We start from the raw sequence: 25,739 nt of genomic DNA, 5'->3' as shown, positions 1-25,739 counted from the left end.
ACACACCGAACATAGCTCGTTCGTTTGCTTTGGCCGTTTCGGTTCAAAAGATTTGGCGCCGTGATTGACTGTTGGGGAGAGAGAGAGAGAGAGAGAGAGAGAGAGAGAGAAAGCGACCAACAAGACTTGGCGCTCGCTTGGAGGAACGTTACTTTAAGTGAACATTATTTCTGAATTTCGGGATATTTGAAGTGTTCAATAGTGCGTGGAAAATATAACAACGGTGAACGCATTACAGTGCAGTGCAGGAACTGAATGTGATCGGAGTGTGTTGCTATGGGGACCGGCGTGTGCAACCTTGCCAGATGAGCGTAGTGGATGAATTCATGTAGTGGCTGTTTAAGAGGCCACCAGTGCACGCATTCGTTGCGAGAAGGAACATTGTACCAGAAGTGGCCAGGAATTAGTGGCATACATGAGTAGTGAGGATTAGGATAATTTGTGTAGCAATCACAGACGGATCCGTGTAATTTCGGTTAGCTAGGATAGTTTATTTTGTTACATTGTTTATTGTTCCATAGTTACGTTAGTTAGTTTGCTTGAAACACAGGGCGATCGGTAGGCAAAATTGGTAGTTTCGCATCCGTAAAGAGGCTTTTGTTTTGGCTTTCAAGGCTTTCGCGACTATTCGTGCACGTGTAGGACATTTAGTTATAGTGTAGGATCAGTGGTCGTTGTTCGGGTATTGCACGCACATATCACCATCCCCCCCCCTCCCCACCCCTTTTTGAAATGCTTTGAATGTGCGCCCTACCATTGTACCAACCGCTTCCGTGTCTGCCCTTATCGTTTGGGCCCTTACGACGCTTTCGGTAATGGAACTCAAGCCCCGACCCGGTTCACCAGCAACGGTTACCAGTGGTGTCATAGTGCAGAGTTCGCTAACGGCCGGCTCACTCCCGGACGTCGCAACTGAAAGCGCGGGCAACAGTAGTTTAATAGCCGGTGCCGGCAGTAGTACATCGCCCTTAGCTAGTACCGTAGGTCCGGTGGGAACACCGTCCGATCGCTCCAAGGCGGAACCGTACGGTCCCTCGTCCAATTCGTGCACGGGTACGGTGGCGAAAGTTGCAACCCAAACGTCGTCCGTCCACGGCAAGCGATCACCGTCCATCCAAGCAACACCCGTCAAGGGTTCGAACGTGTCTGGTGGAAGCACGGCGACCGGATCCACGTCCTGCATACCGAGCCCCATCTTAAGCCCACCGGGTAAAATCTTCGGACGCAACAACAACGGAATCAGTAAGTACAAGCTACAGCAAAGTCACGTCGGTTCGGAAATAATGTTAGCTGGGTAATTTCTAAAATCCACGCAAGTGAATAATACATTTGTATTGCATCGATCAGCTTAGCGGACTCGCTTCTGTTGGTTCATATAAATTGTGCACTCTTCCCATTTGTCAGCCCTTGTTACTTGGCACAAGTCGTAAAGTATCGAAAGTATTGTCATCCAACCATTACTGACGATGGAACATTAGAGATGTTGGTGTTGTTTTTTTTTTTTCGTCCCTCATCCGTGATACATATACCGACACTCCCGTTGCATTTCCCCAGCAACCCTTACCAACCCCATCCTGAACGTTCAATTTCTTCTCTCGGTTGACGTTAAACGGATGCCAGCTTCTTAAGTGCATCTGGCCGGAGCCGAGAACACACGACCCGAGAGCGTTCAAGGAATGCAATTTCTTCAGGCACGTCTCCTGCACTCTTGCTTTCCATTCGGTTTCCGCTGCCTGCAATGCCCAAACCAGTAGACGAATACGCTTGCACGATGGTGGTAGTATTTTGTGCGATTCATTCGCTTGGAGATTTCCTTGGTTTTAGTTTAGCTCGAATGTGTATTCTTTTTTGTTGTTGCCGTTTTGCTGGGTTGTACTTTTTCATGTGCAGTGTTCTAAATTGAACTTTCAGTAAGCGTGTCGTTTTTTTTTTATTTTTTGCTGTTGTGTCTCCTTCCCCCCAGCTCATAGACGGTCAGGAGCCACCCCAGAGGGAAAAGCGTTTCTTGTGCCCTTCAAAATCATGTCCACCACGTGCTCCGGTTCGCTCTCTTGGCACTCGGTTTCCTTCCTTCGATGCCGGGTTGCCCACTTCTTGCCATCTCCTGCAACAGAACCATGTCCTTCATCCATCCAAATGGTCTTGGGGAGGGTTTTTTTTTTGTTTTGGTTTTCTATTGGCGTTTTTTGCTAAGCTTTTCTCCATAGCAAAATCTTTACGGCTCTGGCTCTGGCTGGTGGAGTCTCCTTCCTCATCAGCGAGAATCGTATTTTATGCTACGATATTTTATAGATTATACCAACTCCATCCGAGCGGCGGGAAGGTTGCGGACACATGTCCTGTGCAGCGCAGTGCAACAAGCATCGCCGCGGAGAGTTTTGCCGTTTGCGAGTTTGCCGTAGCTTCAGCTGAATTCATGCTTTTTCTCAAACACCTTCGTCTATTTGTTCGTATGAGCTTTTTTATTCGTTGTTTTTGGTTGCTTGCACTATTACCTCACCGGGGTACATGCATGCAGGGGATGCCTTCGGTACGTCTCTTTTGCTCCACTTTTTCGTTTTGCATTGCAGTCTGCATTTTCTTTTGTGCATTTTCCCTTTTCCCCGATTCAGGGTGGGGAGGGCATCCTTTTTTGTTGTGCTCCTCGTGTACGGTTGCACTTTTCCAACGAGACGGCATCGTTTGCCTGCTGGTTTTTGCCAGCAGTCTTTAAGCTAGCGGTGTCACAGCACGCAAAGGAAAAAAAAGCTGTTCAGAGTTGGCAGAGAGTAGAGAATCTGATGGCTGATAGAAGTAGTGGTAGCAGTGCTAAGAAGGAACAAAAAATCAGACAAGTTCGGTTTGCTCCGAATTCTAGCACGCTTCCACATACTACCTCATAGTATGCCATAGTATGGGCATTTTTTTGCTTGTTACATTTTCTTTGACGATGCTTTTTACTTTTTTACAAAACAAAAACCAACATCAAAAACCTTAGGCAAGGCCATAGTAATTATCGAAAAAGTAAACCAAATGGAAAATCCAAATTTAAGACACACAAACATCTACCCACTTACACCGCAAGCTTATCGACTTTCACCCTGGATACGGCTGCCCGGGAAGATCTTTTTGGTCGATCAGATTTCATCCACGATATTGCCTGACCCTGGCCCCACAGCACCCTTCAGAACGCCCGGCAAAAGGACAACCATTCAATCGATTGAAAGAATCGGTCAATAGGAGTGCCGCCTCCATCTCGCCTAATGCTCCAAACCGTTCCACCGTTGGTAGGATGCTTTCATACGCTGGTTTAGGACTTACATTTTTTTCCGCTCAATCCAGAATGCTCTTTCCAGCAGCATGTTCATGTGTTTTTATGCGCCTTGTAGCTTTTTTTTTCTTCTCCTCTTGTTGTTGTCCTGAGCGTAATGGTTGGAACAGTACCGACACAGAAATCCTTATTCCACTAATACTACCGATCGTGGAACAGTGGCCACCATTGCTGTCCGATGGCATTTTTTTCCATGCTCTTTCCCGCCTGCAACTTGTGTTTTTCCTTATATGTTTATGTTCTTCTATGTTTTCTTTTGCATTCGCCTATCGAATGCATTCACTTGTAGTATAGCACAAGTGATTGGTATCTTGCAATAGTGCGGGGAAAATCTTTCGGGGAAGGTGTTTCAGCCCTTCTGGTCTGCCCCGGTCGTCCGTGCGGCATTCTGTGTGAGACTTTTTTTGCCCGTGCGAACTTCTTTACCCCATCTCGCCCATGCGCTACCTGCCAGTGGAGCCGACCCATATTCTTTTAAAGCTCACTCCAAGCTCTACGGATGCACAATGTTCTTGCTGCGCTTAGAAAAAGGGAGGTTTTTTTTGCTTTGCTTTTGCTCTGTGCCATTTATATATATAAGAGTGGCTTCGTACGTTGGTACGATTCATATAGTGGGGCATTTTTTCGTTGTTTTTGTTGTTGCTCTCTTTCGAATGCAACCTCTACCGTCCACTGTCCAATGCATCAGCTTGTAACCCGCTATATTGTTGCACTTTCTTCACTCTGTTTCATCATTTACCATCCCGTCAACATATTGGTAGTTTTTCCTATTCTATTCGCTTTAATGTTTTGTTTTTTTTGGTTAAAAAAACGGTAACTGTTGAAGAATCTTACTATGTTGCAAGTTCAAGGCTTTTTTTTTTGGGTTAACCGTTTGGCATCACATCATTATTTACGAATCTTATTTTATATTTATAAAAATATATGTATAAATCGTTTCTTTATAACAAAATAAGTTAAATATTCTAATCACCTATCTCTCCTTACGCCTATTTTCGTATCTCGCTCTACAATAATGTTCATTCTATGCACTGGATAAGATCATCATTAGTGTGTTTAACACTAGAACTACCGGACCAGTCATTTTGATTGTTTCCTTACCTTTCAAATGGTTATATTGTGGGGCGGCCTGGTGGTGTAGGCGACATCGGCGCTGGTCTCCAAACGGCAGGACCGGGGTTCAAATCCTATCCGGACCGTCCCCCCCCCCCACCCCCTAGTGAGGACTGACTAGCCTCACTACGTGGAATTAATAATTAGTCAGCAATACGGCCAGGCCGTTCCTCAAAAAGAAAAAGAAATGGATTTTTTGTTCAAAGATTCCTTTCAATTCTGCCTATGTTTATGCATGACTTTTACACATTCAATAGGAATGTCTATGTCATTTATATGAATTTAAAAGCTAAAAATCTAATCTAATATTCATATTAAGTTACGCCATGGCCGGTTCTACCTTAACCTGTCACTGTCACTGTCACTGGTTACAGATTATCACCAGTAACCTGTTTTACTGGTGATAATCTTGTTCTTTTTTGCTGGGTTTTCAATGGTAGTGTTTGTAACAATCAATCAATTGCAAATATTAAGAGAAGTTTTTATTTATTTTAAGTATGACGGCATACACGGCGTTTTGTCGTTACTATCGTGTCGCGTATTAAGAGAAGTATACAAACCTAAAGAAAAATGAAAATGGTAGCCAAAATCCCGGTAGTTCTAGTGTTAATGCGTGCAGCGACTGGTAGTGAACATCAACGATTCAGTAATGTTGTTCGATATGTCTTTTTAAATCGTAAAAAAACCTAGCATAACATTATAAAGTTGGCAGTGATAAATGATTTTTGTTATTTTATTTTATTATATTTTGCGCCACGGAATGCTACTGCTATTTTTACATTCTATCACTGACATAAAACGCTAAGAGAGCGAGATCGTATTGATGTGTGTTCATATGTACTTTTTTTGTTAAACATATAGTGCAATGTTTCACTTAATGGTAGAATTGATGTAAAAATAGGAGCTCTGATTCTTGATATAAATCTGTATGCTACTGTTTCAAGAAAATAGAGCATTCTATCATAAACGTAGGTTCAAAAGTCCTGTAACCCATGGGTTAATGATTGTGTCATAAAAACAGGTCACCGTTATGGGACAGCTGTCCCATTTGATGACCTACTCGCCGTTTACCCATTAAACGATTACACCTATAGCCAGTGCAGGCTATCTACGACCGTTGTACTTTGTCTCATCGAGAACACACATTCGTTAATTCTATCCCTTCACTGAACGAGCCCAACCTGATTCTCATCAGAGCATGGATGTCCAGGGTTTGATTTGATTAATAAATTTGGACCCTACCCTACCGGGGCACGCATAGTTAAAAGCAGCTAGGTTTAAAAAAAAGAACCTTATTCTGTTAGACCATCCACAAAAACGGCGGTCACAGCGTCCACAACGTTTTTGTGTTGTTCAGGCGAGCAGATGTGGCCAAAGTGTTGCTTAACCGGATGCTGGAAGTACAGCTTCGGGAAACAACATTCAATTTGAATACGGTCGCCAGCACGAACACGAAAAAAAAAAACAAATGGATCAACCTATTCACTCACCCGATCGCGTCCGCTGCCTGTAACGGTCACGCAATAACCGAAATCCCTTTGCGCAACCTCGCAACTGGACCGAGGGACTACCAAACCCGGCGCCTGACCTCCATGCGCCCAAGGGAGGAAAGGATTGAAAGAGAGCTAAGGGTAAGGCAGAACAAACCACTGGTAAAGCCTAGTTAATGGGACCGTACCTAGTGAAACTGGAACGCTGGTTGTCAGATCAGCCTGATAGGTGTATGTCAGGATCTCGAGCGTCTAAAACGACGCATAAGGATGTATACCACGGATGCTTGAAATGTAAATGGGTAAAAAAAGAAATAGTTTACGGTCCACCCGAATTACCGTTAGCGTCCTGTGTCAAATTAAACCTGGCCAGAAGTCACAGACGTGTGACGAGCAGGTCATAACCCTTTCAGGTCAGCATTGTTGGTAGGCATTGTTTTTCTTTGCCGCATCGCATTTCTCTTGGGGTCGAGGGAAACAGCATTTTCATTGACCCTTGTGCAATTGATGCTCCTACGGTTTGTGCGTAAGGTCTAAACCGATCCTCATTTTAAATACTCGATGTATTGTACAGCCATGAACGTCTCTATAGCTCTAAGTTTTAAGCGATGTGGTTTTTATTACGGTTCGACTTACACAAATTTTATTTCTTATGTTAACACTTACATCATCCAGTTTTGATATATTTCCAACAAGGGTTTACAACAGGGTTCCAACAGGGGTTTTAAAGGGTGCTTGTACAAGCCACACAAACGGCCCAGCCGTTTTTCTTTTATTTAATATGAATAGTCCAACAAATAGAAAATAATGCTTCAAAATAATAGTTTTCTCAATGAGATAATAAACTTGACAAACGCCAATGGCTTGAGAGACTTATGAAGCCCAAGCTCGTTTGCAAGATTCAAGACGTTCTAATAGTTTTTCAGGTTTGAGCTGCAAAGGTAGACACAATCACGCTGGAATCTTAAGGTCATCATATCGCTGTACGCCTTCAAAAAAAAATAATCCATATCGAACATTTATTTTACAGGAATAAAACAACAACAAAAACAGTTTTTAATCTTAAATCAAAGCCAAACTTCTTAAGTCGGCATTAGATTTTTTTTGTATTTCTGTGCGTGTGTTTTGTTTCGACTTTGTTTGCTTTGCCGACATTGTGTGGCGCGGTCTTAATCGTTGTTGTCGCACCCGCCGTCCGTCAATCCGTTCGCAACGGGGCACGTTTGCTTTATTAGCTGCCAGCGGTTTTCTCCTTTGTCGGGGTTGAGTTTCGGTATGTTTCTTTGCTGGAAAAAGAACAACCAAAACAACAACAAGCTCAAAGGGTTTTTTTTACTTCTTCTATGTGCCTGCACTTCTTGCACATATGTGTGTTAACTGCCAAGGCACCGGAACTATTTTCACCTTGCTCGTGTCGTCTGTGGCGATAGTGCGCCGTTCGTCGCTTTCAGCACGTGTGGTTGTAAGGTTGTTTTTGATTTGTCATCTAATTGTCCCTAAAATCAAACCCGACCGATGAAAAACGATCCCAAACTCGCGCAAAAGCACAGCCGTCGAACGATCGCGTTGACATGATCGTGGCACGGAGGAAAAAGTTCGAAATAAAATCAAATGACAATAAATATTTGGATTGATTTTGAGTGTTTTTGTGCAGCCAATAAATGCGACGGTATTACTGTGCGGTTAGCTACAACTTCAAAAACATAACCGCGACAGTTTTACGGTACAAATGTTAGCGACGGTAGAAGGAAACTGGAATGTATGGCTGAGCCGCTTTTTTTTTGTTAAAGTTCTATCGAATCTAACGTATCTTCTTCGAAGGAACATTGTCGGTGCGAAAGTTGCTTTTTAATTTCAGTAAAAGGTGGGGTAATTATAGAAACAGCTCGAGCTAAAAATGAGTTGGACATTTTTTTTTTGTTAAACATGTAGGTTTTTTGTGTTCGATTTGAACCCGAAGAAAAGCTTGCATTTTTATGTTTTTTTCACTTGTGCTGAAAGCGATGAATATCGCGAAACCACATGAGCTTTTATAATTATAATTTATCGAAATACTCATTCTAAGAACCTAGTCATAGCTGTTGTAAAGATGTCCTCTCTGAGCTTTGGTTTCTTTTATTCATAATGCTCTCGCATCGTGCGTGACGTGCTGGATTTTAGGTACCAGAGACAAAGCCATTTTTTGCGTCTCAACACTGTCCGTTCCGTCTTGGCAAGACCCAAGTCCCTGCCTCAACGGGCAGGCAGGGTTTTAACTCTTTTTTCAGAAGGAAAAAAACTCGCTTTACTTCTATTTTGTTTGCAGCAATTTGCCTGTTTGCATACACAAACCACAAGCAAAACGAAGCAGCGTCCAGCACACCGACAAATTTTATTCGATCGAAAAGATGTGAGCAGAAATCTAAAAGAATATCTAAAAAAAACGGAAACATAAAAAACGACAAATAATCTGAACGAATGAATGTGTTTTGGGTCCCTTCCTTTGTACGGGCAGCATTGTGAAGGGTTATCCGTGATATGTACGGTCGTGGACTACTTCTTGCGTATGGTCCGGAGTGTATGGTTCTATCAATTTCTTTCTTGCCGTGCACTGTAAGGGGTTGTGTCGTTTGCCTCGCATTACGGTCTTACATTAACTCGTCTATTGCAAGGCGTAGCGAAAGCGATGGCTAGCCGATTGCAGTATGAAGTAAAATGGTAGTTAGAAAGAAAAAAAAACTTGTCCAGATGGTCACAACTGAGGATCAGGGAAAAGGTGTTCTTTGGTGCCGTAAGATCCTTGATTTTTTTTTAAACTATATTTCGCGTGTACACCGCTAGATAGCGAGATGTTCGAGTTTATAAAGCATTTTTTTGAGGCAACATTAACTGCGTTTCTATAGTCATTATTCCAGGTGTGTATGCAGAAGTTCATTACAAAGGTTCTAACGGTCGTGTCGTATTATCAATAAAAAAAAGCGGATGATCTCGGTCACTCGGGATCTCGGACTTTTTTTTATATTTTAGACGTAGCATATTCGTATTGATTGAAGGTGTAAGATAAATATTAAATGAATCGATCCTCCAATGATGCAGCTTTGCTGACACATGCTTAGTAGAAAGCATATTGGCACTTTGCTTTGTACCTCAAAAATCAGCTTGATATAATTAATATCGTTGATAACAGTCCGTTGCTTCCGTATCCCAAAACCTAGAAGCGTTGCAACACACTTTGCGTATCTCATTACATATGCAGCTGACAGTCCACGTGCTCACTGTCCGCGATCTTTCTGCCTGAAAGCGCATAATAACGCACGCACGATGATGCAAGCCTTAACCTTAAACTTCACCACCAACCGGTCGAGTTCAATACCGCGGCTTCCGTTGATCACATAACGGAGTTTAGCGGGCATGATTCGCGCAATAATTATCCAAACTTGGCCACAAAACTTGCGCAACACTGGTGGAACACTGGTACTGTCGACAGGGATACCTGATCATGGGGTGGTAATGATCGGTACAAGCAATACACCGTTACCTACTGGCGTCCAGATGGTTTGATCGATCGAAAATGAAGGGTTCCGATCGCCAAACTCGCCCTACCGTACGATCGTATGCATCCGGTCCCGGTGGCGGTTGGGCTCAGAACGAGCAGGTTCTCGATCTCGACTAGCAAGATGGAAAGTGGACCGCAAGCCACGCGACATCGTCCTGTTCGCTGATAAAAGCGATCCTAATTGATTGTTGAGATCACGCGTCAGAACAAAATAGGGACCCACTTTATTTCTTCATTCCCTAGAAGCGGGAAAGGGATGGGTTTTGGGACGTTTCCCAAAAGGGGACCTACCTGAATGCTCGGGATAATGCTACCTGGTCGCGTTTCGGTCGTGTGGCCTTCATGACCTAGTTGTACCTATGCCCATCCACGCGCCAAGAAGGGTAACTGGCTTCTGTCCTGTGATGTCACTTTTCGGGGTCCCGTGCGTACTGATAATAACGATAATAAGGGTGTCTACATACATGCTTGCATTTCGCTCACAGGCGCGCTGCACTGTTTTGCAAAACAGAAAGGGTCACCATTTGGCATGAGCAAATTCTGCCGACATATTGTTGCGGACGGACGGGAAGATGTACACAGTGAATTAGCCGATCGATGGATGACTATATTTCGGCAAATATTTACCCCTTTCCAGACCCTTGCGCGTTACCTCACCTTGATTGCACGTGAGGTGTGAGAATTTTAAAACATCTTTCATCGGCTCGTTACGGAACGCATGCAACATGTGTGCCCAGAATGCACAAGGTGCCGAAGGCACGTGTTCGGTGTGCTCAAGGGACGGTTACGTCTGTACGAAGGGAACCGAACAGGGAAATGGCCAGTGAGCAAGGGGCACGTGTGCATTGCCAAATATTTGCGATGCGCTCGTACGCGTTCTTACCGGTGGCGTCCCAACGCTCGGACGTAACCAGCTGGAACCAACCGGGCCGTAGGGTCAAGGGTGTAATTTCCGTGTAATGTTCTTTCGATTAATTGTGCAACGGTGAATGATGATTACGCGGTCGTGCGCGGCTCGTGTGTATCCTGTAGAACCTCAGCTGGACCGGTCAGCTGGGATGTTGCAATCATGCTTGTTGACATACTTCTTGGTTCTGTCAAAATTATGCCATATGCAAATTACAACGAGGCCAGTGGTGTCAAAGGACTCAAAGTCTCTGTTAAAATAAATAACCATCCAACCATGGGCAAATTACCGTTTGGATGTTGAATAATTTGGCGTAATGTGAAACGTGCTCTCTGTAAATCCTTCTTTAACGGTGAATGAAATAATCCTTACAAAATAAATACGACGCCAACCAGGGATATAATGTAATGTAATCCTTGCTTCTAGCAAATATAATCTTAAGTGGCCCGATGTAGCTAAGAACACCACACCATTAGAATTGCTAAAATATTCTAAAAAAAAGGTTTTTTTTGACACTTTGTCGTTTTCATTTCTTCTATTAAGACGTTCGCCGATCCATCAAAAATGGCAACCCGGGTGCCGGTGCAAAACGGGTGTCCCAAAGGAAATTGACTCCATTAAACAATTTTCTCTTTTTTCGCGTAATTAATGCGGCTGTTTGCTCAGCGTAATGGGTGCAAGATCCTTTCGATTATGGAACGCATTTCGGAAGCAAAAGGGGTTACGCTATTCGTTTGCCATAAGAAATAGCGCAGATAAATACTCCATCACACTTCTGCTGGCAGTGTAGCTACCATTTTTTTTTCCGATCCGTTACCGTTTGTGAAATGGATTCTAATAATTTCCAAAAATTTTGTCACATGTTGTTCGACCTTTTGCTTTTTTTTTTGTTTTTTTTTCCCGGTCCCATTGTCATAGCCGAATACCCGATGGAGCGAAAATTTTCATTCAATTACGACTATATTGAATTTGGGATCAGTGTTTCCACTTCCGTTGTCGCCGGCGGGCACATCTTCCAGGACGGATTCGCCCCTGGTTTTTCCTCAGATGTCACTTTCACTTTCTCCATTTCTCTCCGGTGGGTGCAAACATTTAAAAGAAGCAGGGGGGAAACGATAAAGTTCTAGCGTATTGTTCTTACGCGCACCAGCATACCCCGGCTCTGACCAATCACAGTGATTTGGGTAATTTTTGCTCCCTTCGGGTTACGTTTGACGAACCGGAAAGCCCACCGTTCCCCGGGTAGCGCGTAGATGCACCCTCGCGCAGCTTCCTGTGGACAGCAGTGCGGTGAAAATATGGTGGCGTACGGCCACCCCTTCACAATCGCATACAGTGGGATGGAGGCGCAGTCATCCCGTCCGCGGTAAGGGCGTTTTAACGAGATTGGCCAAAGAAAAGAGAAAAATAATTAAAATTGATAAAATTTGTAATTAAGGGAAGACACTTCGCGTTGCGTGTTTGCAGTGTGTGAGAAGATTTTTTGTTGTTATTGTTGCTGTTGCTTCATCCCCTGCTTACCACTTATCATTTTTCGTAACCCCTGTATTGTGTTTGAAAACTTGCTCTTCAAGGTGCAGGGCGTCGTACTTTTTGAATCTGAAACATTAGCGAGAGTATTGTGCAGAGTGTAGAAAAAAAAAATACACCCGTTCTTCCAATTGTTTCGCACGCCGAAAGCGTAAAATGGTTGGCCATTAGCAATACACCCTCCCGATAATATAAAATAAGAGTTTTTTTTCCTCATCCTATTCAGGCAGGATGATCGTGTCCATTTTGAAGGATTTAAATTATAATTTTAAGTTTGTTTAAAATCAAAATGGTACCCTGACAAGAAATTCCATCATCACTTAAATAAGATGTGATTATATTGTTTTGATCGATTACTTTAATAATATTTTAATCTAAATTATTAGACAAAACATATCCGCAGAATATTTTACGAACGAAATAATAAATGATTTTCAACCAATAGTGATGAATGTTACTTAAATCCCTAAAATAACCTCACAAAATCTTTTGATTTGTGATCAGAGAAGCTCCTAACGGATTGCGTGTTTCAACAGACGTCCGAATGTTTGTCTGCCTGCAAACTTACTGTTATAACAGTAAAATCTTTCACTATAATTAACCCAATTATATGTGCAGAGCCGCATCGTTGCTTTCTTTCCAAAGAATTTGACGCATCAATCAAAAAGCTGAAGAAAGCCAAACCAAAAAAGGACCAGCAAAAAAAAAAAATCTACCAATAATTGTAATGCCTAACGTATGTTAAACGAAAACATATCGACCGAACCAACCGAATATGTGCTTTGTGTGAGAAAATTCTACAGCAAAAACCGGACAAAAAATTAACTACTTTCCTTTCAACTGTTTTTGTGTGTCATACATACAATTTCCTAAGCCACCAAACATTGTGTGGCGAAAGATAAGAAAATTTAACAACCAACAAAAAACTGCTTAAATATTCCTATTCGACTGTCTTGATCCTGTTGGGTGGAGCGATCTGTGCGTCTTTACAGGATATTTAGTTTTTTGTTGCTCTCCTGGTGCTGTTCTAAACAATTCCCAGCATCTTCCTTGCCATCACGGAGTAGCGTTTTGTCTAACCGCCAGCTGCTCCATGTTTTGATGGTGTGAAGGAGAAAAAAATGCACTTTCCACCGAACCCATTCCTTGGTTCTCATATCAGCGCTTCCAGTATGCTGATCTTCAAATCAAACCAATCCAACGGGACTCCTCTCATCCTGTTGTCGTCGTCGGCCAGGGAAAGTGAAATGAAACAAAGATGGTAGTAACTAAGCGAATCCTTTGTGCAACAACAAAAAAAAAAAAACTGTCCGTCTGGAGAATGTTAGAAACAAAGCCCAAAAAAAAAAATGCCTTCACCCAATCGGGCAAACCAATTCCGTGTGCATAAATTATCTCCAATGTCCTAATGATTAGCTCGTAACCTCGGAAGCAACCGGCTCCCTGTAATTCACGGTGGCCCCTTTTTCCCAGTCGATACGCTTTTCTCACCAACGCCGACCCTGCCGATCAATGTTCTAGCGAGAAGGCTGAGATCAAACCGGGATGTATTATGCTTGAAGACGAGCTGATGAGTGGCCCTGGGTGCAGTGACTGGGATAAGACAGAGCCACATCAAAACACACAAAAAAAAAACAATGAAGGACACACACACCGCACCCGAAAGTATCGACCGCGAACGATTATTCAAATTTCCGTAACCATCCAGCGATCCATCGGCTAGGCGTCCTTCCTTTACGTGAGGTGTGCTGCTTGCCTCTTCAACGCAGCACAAGAAAAGGGGTGAGAAAATCTGAGGAGACGAGTTGACCCCAGGGTATGGGCATACCTTCAATACCGTCTTCAAGCCAAGCAGGGCGCAAGGGTAAGGGTTACGGGATGATGATGATCGAAGGTGAGGGCATTTTTTTTAGGTGAGATAGTGTGTGTTGCCGTCCATTATTCATCCCGGTGAACACCTTGAATCCGGGACACACGGAAAGCCGCTCGGTAAACACCTTTAGCGAGGAAACTTTTCTAATGCCGATCGTTGTATGCAGGGCAAGGCGCGCATCTTTAACGATGTGCGTAAGCCTTTTTTCTTCGGCGAGGATAAGCGGTGTTTTTTTTTTTGGTTTTTTACACGTTTTTTTAAAGTATTTAATTTTTATTACAGTTTTTTGTGTGTGTGTTTCATTTGTCTTGCGAGTTACAACAATTATTTTACATAAGTGTATGGCTGATCACCGGGCCGTATGGTAATGAGATGCTGTGGGAATGTGATTTTTGTGCGTTCCGAATGATTTTTTGCTTCTAGGAAATTATCTATTTTTTTTTTTAGTTTTATGCTGAATATGCTGTTTGTACCGTGTGACAATATAGACTTGCATAAATTAGGATGAGCTATGAAGTTTGTGAGAAATTATGATTGATTTCATGATAGCATACGTGACTTAACATTACTGACTTAAAATTGACTTGTTCTGAATGTGTTTTAAGTTTCCTAACGTAGGATAAATTTAAGTACATTAATTTTATTGCAATCGAGATGTGTAAAGCAATCCGTAAGTAGTTTTCTTAATCACAAATAAAAAGATTCTTCTTTTTGGCTTTTACAAACCCCTCTAAGATCACACCGGTCATCGAATGGCTTACTAAGATTTGCGATGCCACGTAGTTGGGGGGGATAGAATGGGATTCGAACCCTGGTTCTGCCGTTTGAAGACCAGCGCCGCTGTCGCAAAACCACCGGGACGCCCCTACTAGATGCTATTAGGTGCTCATAATCTATTGAGCGATGATCGACATGATTTAGTAGTTAGTTAAACCAAAAGGAGAAAAATAATCACCTGGTGTTTAATATAACGAGCTGTCTGTATAAATGATGTAGCATAATAATTTTACTCCAATGGAATCTAAAAATTTATTTCTAATCAAACTACCTTCATCTTCCTCCGATCGTATCTATACACATGAATCTCAAGATCCCTCCGTACACACTCTGTCGTACCTCAGGGCAGTAATCTTGATCCGCTGCTATTCGTGCTATACATCATCGGACCTGTCGATGGAGCTTCTTGGTGACAAGTTTCTTTTATACGCGGATGATGCAAACAATTTCCGTGAAATCCTTGCGCCTGAGGACCATCGAACTCACAGTCACAGTCACACTGTGTGTGTTTGCCTTCTGGTGCAAGCACAACGGTTTAACTCCTTGCATCGACAAATGTGTCGACAGTCGATCGAGAGCCCCTACACTCTTCAGCTACGAACTAAACTGACGGATCCTTCAATCGCTAGGCTTAGTTATAAATATGACGCGACAGTTCTAAGATCCACTCTACACCAAGTCGCTATAATGTTCTCTGGTTCGATCGCTGATGGAGTAAGCGAGCACAGTGTTGTGGCCTACCTCGACCCGATCCTTGGCGCGGCTTGAATGCATTCGACGTAGAGCTATGCACTTTTCTCTGCGCTGCTGGTACTGTAGCCTGGACTGTACGTCCAGGTGTCTACTGCTCGGGTTGCCGCAGCTTGAAGAACGATTTCGACGGGCCAGACTTGCCTTCCTTGTCGGACTCGACGTGCCAACCAAGTCGCTGAGTCATGAAGCCCCGGTCCACGTTTGGCTCGCGTGATCCTCTGGCCTGCATGGGTCCTCTCCTCATATCGGTTGGTGAGGAGTTTTATCTGGGAATGTTAGTGTCAGAAGTCATTATGCGAGCTTTGAACACCAAGAGGGCTTATTAGTCCGTCGGTTTTGTTTAAATAAACAATAAACTTCTTCATGACCAAACAACCGGTTAGGTCATGTATGTCATAAAGTGGATGTTTAGGCTTATTTGTATAACATAGTTTTAACTTTTCTAGTCAGTCATTGCCACAATCGTGACGTTTCACAATTTCGGCATGGTTGTATTATAAATTTTTACAACTAATCCGTTATAACAAACTCTGGGTAAGAACACCGAAAAAAAAAAAAAAAATAAAGCATAATTTCCCAGGCTTCATACGAAAGAGTGAATTATTAAAAAAACTTGTGATGATTCCAAAAAACCAAAACAAGAAATGCAAATAACTTTTTTCTTTGCATCCTTCAAAACGCATCCAGCTGATCAGTATTGCGTTTAAAATCGTAGAAAAAATAAAGACACGGAGAAGAAACGGTGAGACAAAATCATTCACACACTAAAACTCACACAAACAATAGTAATATTGTCAGACCTACCATCTACGGACGTTCTCACGGTGTCTGCATCAAACAAATCCACAGCAGGCGACGGTCTCGGACTGTCCTCCCAAGGATGGAACACTCAAATTTCTATCATTACTTAAGCAAGAAAGCAAAGGATACGTACGGAAGAAAAAAATTCTTCAAATCACACAAAAAACCATCCCCAAACCAAACGTCAAAGATGACCAAAAAAAATACATACGCAGGACCAGCGATCCTGCCATCAAACAAAGGCATCATCTGCTGAGCTGATGAAACGAGAACGAAAGTGAAAAATTCCCAAACATCACGTCTACCGTACCTGGCGGATCTAAAACGTAGGGAAATGACAACTAAGGAGTAAAAAACTCACCAAAAAAAAAAAGAAGGACAAACCAAACATCGTGATATTCTTTCCACTAGCCGGATTGGACTCGATATGCAAATAAGGTTCTACCCTAAGACACGGCAGAGACCCCTGCGCCAAGAGTTCATCCTTGCGGGTCAGGATCCTGAGAAGAAAAGAGGCTCAAAGACAGCAAACGGTCCGACCCCATTGCGCTTCCGACAACGTGGACAGGTTTTTGTTCCCCGAAAGGAAACGAGTTCCTTCGGTCTAAAGGGATCGGATGAGGTGAAAGGATTGCAGGGCATGAAGAAAAAAAACCTGCTGCTTCTACCTGCGAGTTCCAAAAAAAACTTTATCCTGTAAAATCCATCGCTAAACCCATCGGATGAGTTCGTACGGAAGAGTCCGGGAAGTCGTTTTATGTTTGTTCGGGTGTCCTTTTTCAATTTTCAACCCGACCACAACTGTCAATGAATGGCCATTTTCGCGCATTTTAAGCACACACTAATAGCCATAGAATTGCAAATAAATTTACACTGGTTTGTCTGCGGTAATGCTACGCGGATGATCGTCACACCCCACTCACAGGGAACACAATTTGTTGCGCTCTAGCGACAGAGTCTAATTGTTGCGCAAAAATCTAAAAAAAAAAATCGAGCATCGAACTTCATTGTGTTTGCTCCCACTTGACAGCTCAACAAAACCGGTGCCCTCTTGTTACGCTGCAAAAGGGTGGGTTAATTGTTGGTTAACCGATTAGCTCATCGGTTTGAAGTGATTGTGCGAAAAAAAAACCGACCAATTCCCACAACATTTTACAGCCCACCGTTCACGACAAATAGAACTGTGAACAAACAAGGTTCCCGTTGAAGAGGATGCCTTTTTTTGGGGATTTTTTGCTCGTGTTTGGTTCTCCTAACTTAAACTCGTTTTCACGCGATCATCATTACACTTCAGCACCAAAGCAACGCACTCCTGGGGGACTCGCTGCCACAGAAGTCAGTCATAATGTTTCCCAAATAAATTTTCCTTCCGCTTCGTCGCACTCATCTCGCACCGTAACCGATGACTGCGGGAATAGTTGATCACACCGATTCACCAAAGTGTAAGCAATTTTTTACACCCGCAGTATGCAAATTCCAACAAGCCGATCTGTCGAGCTGGAGGGCTTTACCGTTCTCGGGAGAATGAAGTGTTGTGGAATACAAAATAGGAAACGCCAAAAAAAAAATCTCCAAAATTGACTTCTTCACTAAAACCAACTTTCAGACAAACTACATGGCAACAATTAAATCATTTCGTTAAGCTATAAAGTTTTTTTTCCTGGTCGTATTCATTTTGCTGTACGGAAATCCCTTCCCGATAGTTTGTACGGTGCCGATCTCATAGTTACGGGGGTTCGTGCGCGGGTTGACAAGATCCACAATCACAGGGGTGCAATGTACGATTTTTTATCGCTAACCCACCTTCGACCCACCGATAGTGTTACCCCTTTCGGGTTTCCATTTTCGCAGCAATAACAGTGTTAGCGCATGGGGTGAGAAGCGGTGCAGCAGACCGCATCGTTTATCGTCGTTACTGAGAGGTGAGGGTAGGACAGTGCGACAGCCGATTTTCGAGTGTGCTGCGTGATGAAAGGATTACAGTTAACAGCAGGAAAATTGGTTAAAAAAAAGCTACAGCAATAGTATGGCAATTTAATTCAGTGTCAGAGATTACAACTAACTGGAATATTGTTGATGATTCAATTGTTTAGATGAATATGTTTTTAAATATTTTTACAAAAGTTTAGAGTTATCTGCTTACCTTCTCCGAATTGAAAAATGTCTATCCTTTTCAAACTTTATACAAATACAATTTATAAACTTTAATAGGTTAAAAATATATATCCTGAGAGACGGTTTTTAATGAAAAAGCATCTGGGTATTGCTTACGAAGAACTTATAAGTAAGATATAGCTTGTATCTTAGCTATGAGACATTTCCTCCTCCAAGCCATGACGAGGCGCCATATCCCGAGTGTGTTTGGTTGGTTTGGTGTGTTTTGTGCCGTCATCCAAAGCCAAAGTCGTGTTCGTAGCGAGGATCTTGTCATGAGTGGACACCTTATCCCGAGTGTTCTTGATCGCAGCGACAGTATTGATCGTTTTCTATTACTGATTGTGTCTGATCTTAAAGCCGCTGGCCACGGGAGATTTCATGATGAGAAGATCAGCTTTTGATGAGTGCTTGTGAAATTTTCTCGCTTTGAAATCGCTTTTGAAGAACCTGGTACACAACATTTTTTGACAGTTCCTCACCGATTTCAACAAATTGAAATTTCCCGTAGCCGGTGGCCTTTGGGGTTAACAACGTGTTAAAGTAAAATCAATACAAGGGTGAGGCTTTTTCGTGTTTCTATCCTCAACTTTCTAATAAATCCAACAACGGACGAACTGATTTCTGATTTCTTGAAAGTTTCAACACCTCGTTCATGATTCAATGTTGCGTGGTACATGAAGTTGTTTCAAGGCATGTTACAGATTTATGATTAACATTATTGACATAATTGTTCATCCCTTCAGAAATTGCCTTCATAACATAAAAACATACAGAAAACTTGAAGTCTAAGTCCAAACCTAGACCTGAACACAAAACCGTATTGCTAAACGTAAACAATCATTGAACGTTGAAATAAATAAATGTACAATAACGATGAACATGGAAGACTCGTCAAAGAAACTGTCTTCAACTATTTTTATTTAGATTAGTCGTTAGATGGAAATTAGCTTCGAATCTTAGATTCTTATATTCCTACCTCTTAACGATCTACTAGGAGCCAAGATCTTTATAGCATTTAGAACAAAGCGGGCGTCAATGGTTCCGGTTATAGTCTTGTGAAGGAATATGCACTGTACCGTCATTCTTGCTTTCATCTGTTGTAATGTCTCTAGTCCAAAAAGTAACCATCTAGTCCGGTAAGAAGGGTAGGAAGCATGATTCGCCCATGGTAAACGATAGAACAGAGTTCTTGTGAACTATCTTTGAATGTTTGAACAGCTCTAATATAGCTATTCTTACTTGTTGTAATCTGGATCAAACTAGGAATTCTATTATGGGTTGCACTAACGAGCACTAACTGTGTTTTCAAACAGAAGGGGTCCTTAAAATCTTTAGTCAATTATATTGGCTTTATAATATTTTACTAATGTCTGGAACTAATCCAGATTTTTGACGTTGCCTGATAGGAACAAAATGGAAATTTGTTTTCTAGCCCATGTGTTATGAAACCCCAATGAAGGATGAATCTTTAATAATAAGTAAAATTACTCGTTTTGTCTAAGCTCATGGTGACTTGTAGTGTCAAATACTGGCCAACACATACAACCTTTTTGTTATACATTCCTAAAGCATTTATAGATTGATTGAACCAATCCTGTTCTGACGCACGCATTCCACGAACTTACATCGTTGATGTGCTTCCTGAAATAAAACCAAAATTTCAATCCAAATAAGGGAAGTCATCACGAATAGCAATTAAACATTAATTACTGGTTGGGTCAACTTTTTACATATACTTGTCCACCAAAGAGGGCAACAATTTAAAACACAAAAAAATAAACAAACCCCGAGAAAACATTCCTCTCATCATCAGTTTCACTCTCGCTACAAACTGTTGGCGTGCAAATATTTGGCGAATGGCTCGCATGGCTCGCATGGCCAAAACCAAAATCGACGCATATTTTACACTCCTTCGCACGCACGCACCGAAATGCGAAGATGCGTCTCCGTCCGGTTTTTGGGCCACATTCCTAACGCATGTTTTTCTGCTTTTGCGTTGATTGACAAGATGTTCAGCAGTTCTACTCGCCCAGTAAAGGGCCACTTACATGCGGAGATGAGTTTTCTGTTCATGCCGCACAATTCCTGTTCCTTTCCGGGAGGGTGTGGTTTGCGACCCACAGAGGATGTGTGTGTGTGTGTGTGCTTGTGTTTTTTTTCTTCCTCTGGGTTGAAACACTTCTGCGGGCCCTGTTTCTACGGATCCTTTTTCGGTTATCCAGGGTTCTGATTGGACTGTTCCACGGGTACGGTATTGTTAAACGTCTGGGGTTAATGCATGTGGGTTGTCCCATGGGTAAGTTTGCGCATCGTTCCATGCTGTCCTGCTCGCTCACTCTGCGCAGCCTTTCGGTTGCCTTAAGAAATCACTTCCGATTGTTCTCGTTCTCGTTCAGTGTGACCGTTTGGCATCCTCAAAATCCCTCCATTTTCTGTACCACTGCATTCGGGATGGGAGTAGTGTTTTTTTTCTTCTTCTCTGCTAGCCCGGTTCTAATCCTGTCCTGCACAGGCCGAGGGAAAACGACCGTCATTTTCTCGTTTATCTGCTTCCGTTGTAAAGGCTTTTAGAAAAGGGGGTTAAAAATCTTAACAAAACGAAAGGAGTCCTGTGAATGTTTTGTAGCTTAAGGAGTGGAGTTTTTTTTTTTTTTCGTTTGTATTTGCATACAGCCGACTCTTATAACGATAACGATGATAGACTAAGTTATAGCGTAAACGCTGCCTTTGCCATGGCAAAAAAAAGCATGTCATTACTGACATTCTTTCTGCGAGAAAAAGTGCCCTTGGAATCAACAAACATTGCTGTGCTTAGTGCGAAAATCGGTGGGGAAAAAGTTTCTAACGGCTTTTCTGTTCCGGTCGGTTTCAACGCTTCTGTGTTGCTAATTCATTGTCAGCGATGGAAGACGTTGAGATAGTGCTTCACCCCAAATCGAAGCAATTCAACAACGACCGTTAAGACTTTTTTTTTAAACGGTAACTCAAACCAAGATTCAACGAAGAGAAGAGTTTAAATGTCGAGTGACAAAAAGAAAGAACATATCCAGCAAGAAGCAAAAACTAGAAACACAAAACGAATGATTTAGAGCTGCACGCACAAGCTTGCGTTATGATTTTCGCGCCAAAGAGACAAGGGAAGGGAATTATCCTTCTTGTAGCCTAAAATCCGGTTGTGAAATAACAATTTGAATGGATTTTGGCGGGTAGAATAGTTTTAGATTTTTCTAGTTTTTGGTGCTACAAGCAGTGAATAACTTTGTAAGTTTTTTTTTTTTTGGTTTGTTTCCTCTGTTTTGCAGTGGTTGTCACATCGACCCCATCGAACGAAGCCGAACTTCAGCTGTATCGAGTGCTTCAGCGAGCAAGTTTGCTGAATTATTATGATACCTTGCTAGAAATGGGTAAATAACTCGAAGGATGAGTGTAAAACAAACCATCAAATAGATCACCCTTCTAACATCCCGCATACCTTTACCTTCATCATGCCACAGGAGGTGACGACGTTCAACAGTTGTGTGATGCAGGCGAGGAAGAATTTCTGGAAATAATGGCCCTGGTTGGGATGGCTTCCAAGCCGCTGCACGTTCGGCGTCTCCAGAAGGCTCTCCACGAATGGATGACCAATCCGTCCGCCTTTCAAAGTCCGCTCACGAACGTGGACATCCCATCGCGGATCCCGTACAGTCCCGAGCCGGGCTCGATAGCGCGAAGCGTTACGACGGCCAGCACTGGACCGTACGGTGGTCCATCGACTGTTGCCGGAAGCTTTTCCAACCTTACGGCCAATGCCTCCTCCAGTACAAACCTTCTACTTACTCCACCCACCCCCGTACCGATAGCTCCCGCTTCCTCTTCCTCGACACCAGTGGCCGCTGCAGCCGTCGCAGCCGCTTCCGGTGCGTCCTCCACTCTAGCCCATCTAGGTACGGGCGTAAGTTCGCTCGGCCATCATCATCATCTAATGCATCACCACCATCACCATCATCCGCTGAGTAGCAGCAACCTTAGCAGCACGATCGGCAACCAGATCGGATCGACCACCAGTGGGTCGGTACAGCTGACACCATCGCTTACCGAAGATCAGGTGGCGAAAATTGTGCAGGCAGCCGAACGTCTGTCTCGCACACTACCACGGCTCGAACCTCGGCAGCAAAGCATAAAGAAACGTTCAGCACGCGACCTGGAAGCGGTAATCGCGATGAGCGAAAGTGATCCCAGGCGGATGGAAGAGATCCGGAAGTACTCGGCCATCTACGGAAGGTTTGATTGTAAGCGCCGGCCGGAAAAACCACTCACACTGCACGAGGTGTGCGTCAATGAGGCAGCAGCCCAAATCTGCAAGTACATCCCCGCCCTGCTGACAAGGCGTGACGAGCTGTTCCCACTAGCCCGGCAGGTGGTTCGTGACTGTGGGTTCGGCCATTCCGCTAGTATACGATTGACAGGTTTGAGGTAAGTAGAATGAGTAACCCAAACGGTACCTATCGCGTACTCTTCACTCTAATGTATCGCTTTTTTTTTGGCTTCCAGTCAAACTCAACAGAATCGTGGAGATGAGCTGGATACGGTGCAACAGCTGAAGCGAGCACGCCTCTCAAGCGACACCAGCTCCGATATGGGCAAGGTAGTTCTAACTCACATCCACCGTACAGAAACACGCAAATGATGATCGTTTCCGCTTCCATTGCTCTGCTTGCTTGCTGTATTTAGCACACAGTCTGCAAACGGACACTAATGCCACCACGCTTATCGCACATCTAATGCTCCGTCCGACGCAACATAATGTTTGCACTTTCCCAACTGCTTTACAAATGCTTTTAACACTGTGTTTCCATTTGCTTTAGTACTCTAGCATCTATGTGTATGTGTGTGATTGTGTTTGGTGTGTTTTTCTTTATTCTTTTTTGATTTAATTCGTCACCACACATTACTTTTTTTTCTTAAATAAGCCTTATTTCTTCCTATATGCTTTGTTTTGTTTTTTTTTTTGGTTTTCTACTAAAGCCTTACTTTATTTGCAGCCAACGCCAACCGCGCAGTACACGTGCTTATGAATTTACACGTTCGTGCAATTGTAGCAAATCGAGCTGCTCCGAAGGCTCGCGCTGACCGGCAGCGGAGCAGCGGAACAGATCGTTCTGCACTGCTACTGCCTGCTGTTGGCACGCTATACCTCGCTCTACCTCGCTTTTGGGCTACGCTTCCGGGTCGCTTTGCTTACCACACGCTTTCCAATGCTTCCGCTTTATTGTTTTCTTTGTTGAGCATTTAAGTATCCTTTTATATTTACCTATTTATTATTGGTTTTAGTTTCTATGGTTTTTTAAAAGTTTGTTTTCTTTAGTTTGTTTTTATGTAATAAAATAACGATTTAACCATGTTTCCTGTCAAGTGGAAAGTGATAAACTTATCATGTTCATTGACAATGAATGAGATATTTTTTCGCTTTCCACTGATCAGTTATGTTTGCTTTTGCATTAGAATAAAGCTGAAATTTTTGCTTTTAAATTTGAATTCCAGCGATACATTTTAGAGCAAAAATTTCATCTGTGGTGTACCGTACTTGAAGCTAGATTGCACAACTAACAAACAATAGTTGTGCTTTGCTTATGTACTATATTTTAAAGTAGTTCCTTAATGTGTAAGTGATTAGCAAAGAAAATTCCTTGTGCCTTCTAGTTTCGCTAGTCACTGCTTTGACCTACCTTTATTTTGCATGTCTTGTAGCCTCGTTTGAATAACTTTTTTGTAGACATTAGTCAGAGGTAAATCGTCACATTCGACTCCCAAGCTTTTAATCAACTTAAATACGAGGGTTGATCATATTATAGCTGTAGATGTAGATTTCAGAGGTGCCAACCTATTAGGCCACATAGTCGCTTCGCTACGCTACGCATTTCATACTTATAAATTGTACGTGCAAATGTGTTTCTCACCTTTAATCAAATTTGTCATGGGCAAGTGTACTAGCTTTCCTTTTCTATTTTAATATTTTGCTGTTTCTTTCCTTTAAAAAAAAAAGATTATTTTAAAACAAACTAGAAGAGATCTAGAAACTCTCCTGTTGAGTTAAATTCAGAAACAATTTTAACTGGCAACATTTATTCACTTCAAATGAGAATTCCTTATTGATAGAACATTCAATCCTATTTTTAAATAATGTCATCACACTTGCACGTACAATTTCAACGGCACTCTGTACAAAAATGTACGATCTTTGCTAAAAAAGTGCATTGCATTCGAACTCTGCAGGGTGCTAGATCACTGCTTCACTGCTTAAGCTTTCGCTGTAGTTTTGTCATTTGGCCCTCTAACGCTTCCTTTAGTCGTTTCTTCATCCATCCCTAAGTTTTGCCTTTCTTCAACCTATTAGCAGCAGCTCTGATTGTTTGAACGCTTTACATTTGAACATCAAAGCTTAAATAGCAACATAGCTGCATGAGTAGTTGCTTGGCGCTATAGCAGCTAACTTAAGTTTTTCGTACTGGCTATCTAAGCTCACGAGCCTCGCACGCACGCACAAAACTAACCGAATGGTGAAAAGGTAGATGTCCAGGGTACTAATTCTCTCCATTTTCCAACACCCTCCCAGGAAAACTCCGATGACAATCGCGACATTTCGAGCGGCTCCATTTACCAGCAGATCAGTGACAAACCCTTCGATTTAACTGATTCAAGTAAATTTTCGTGAGTATTTTTCTGTAGCATGAAAAGTGAAAACAACCCGTGTGCGACGCTCCACAATGCCGCCACGAATGTGGGTTGTTTGATCTTGAAGAACCTCAGCTAAATGTGTAGAATAGAGCATTGTACGGCGTGAAGGGTCGCCTAAAGCCTGCTAATTGTGTTTTTCCTTTTCTTTTCCTTTCCAGATACACTAGATCCGAATTTGATGACACAGATTCTCGATTTAGTTTTAGCAATTCAAGTTCGTCACCAGTTCAAGTAAGTGTTGTGTGGAACCGTATTCATAGATTGATCTTTTAAAGCTGTATTCATAGATTGATTTTTTTTTTCTTTCGCAACAGACTGGAAATGGAGCCGACCGAGATTTGAGCGATCCTGACTTCGGTGACCCACGCTCACACACACCCCGTGCCCTGGATCCCATCGGTGGTCCGTTGGGCGTACAAGTCATCTCCTCCTCCGGTGGTCACATCATCGCAGTGGCCAATCCTGCCCTAGCACTCAGCCCAGCGCTCAGCGAAGCGATCTCCATCAAGCGGGAAACCATCTCGCCGGATCTCTGAACCACGACGATCTCATCTCACGTTTTCACGCCGAACTCAATCCCAGACGCTAGATTAGCGTTTAGGAACTGTGTACTATAGCCGTAGCAATAGGTTCAATTTCTTTTCTACTGCTTTGGTGAAGGATTTTGCAAAATTTTCGTAGGTCAAGGCATCTCGTTTAGTTTGTACTAGTCGCGAACTTTCTAAAAGTTAGTTTGATAATTTGCATACTCAGCACGAACAGGCAACAAACACCCT

At 42.7% G+C, this 25,739-nt stretch overlaps 5 protein-coding genes across 6 annotated transcripts in view; 2 read left to right on the top strand and 3 right to left on the bottom strand.

Moving 5' to 3' along the window:
* Nucleotides 1-5,833, bottom strand: part of LOC126557269 (ATP-dependent Clp protease ATP-binding subunit clpX-like, mitochondrial) — a 399,590-nt gene extending 393,757 nt beyond the window's left edge. The window contains exon 1 of the mRNA XM_050212980.1: nucleotides 5,828-5,833. The gene's annotated coding sequence lies outside the window, so the exon portion shown is untranslated. The remainder of the gene's footprint in view (nucleotides 1-5,827) is intronic.
* Nucleotides 1-25,739, bottom strand: part of LOC126557871 (ero1-like protein) — a 427,255-nt gene that overhangs the window by 21,026 nt on the left and 380,490 nt on the right. The window lies entirely within an intron of this gene.
* LOC126558692 (protein tipE) overlaps nucleotides 1-25,739 on the top strand; it is a 186,707-nt gene that overhangs the window by 27,698 nt on the left and 133,270 nt on the right. The window lies entirely within an intron of this gene.
* LOC126559226 (DNA-directed RNA polymerase II subunit RPB7) overlaps nucleotides 1-25,739 on the bottom strand; it is a 240,333-nt gene that overhangs the window by 119,538 nt on the left and 95,056 nt on the right. The window lies entirely within an intron of this gene.
* LOC126559773 (NGFI-A-binding protein homolog) lies at nucleotides 762-25,511 on the top strand. Its single transcript, XM_050215947.1, has 7 exons — nucleotides 762-1,242; nucleotides 21,549-21,650; nucleotides 21,741-22,701; nucleotides 22,780-22,873; nucleotides 24,842-24,936; nucleotides 25,122-25,194; nucleotides 25,278-25,511. The coding sequence occupies exons 1-7, from the start codon at nucleotides 816-818 to the stop codon at nucleotides 25,497-25,499; spliced, it is 1,974 nt and encodes a 657-aa protein (XP_050071904.1). The 5' UTR covers nucleotides 762-815; the 3' UTR covers nucleotides 25,500-25,511.

The sequence above is a fragment of the Anopheles maculipalpis genome, chromosome 2RL (assembly GCF_943734695.1).
Source record: "Anopheles maculipalpis chromosome 2RL, idAnoMacuDA_375_x, whole genome shotgun sequence".
Classification (NCBI taxonomy): domain Eukaryota; kingdom Metazoa; phylum Arthropoda; class Insecta; order Diptera; family Culicidae; genus Anopheles; species Anopheles maculipalpis.
This window is presented reverse-complemented; position numbering and strand designations above follow the sequence as displayed.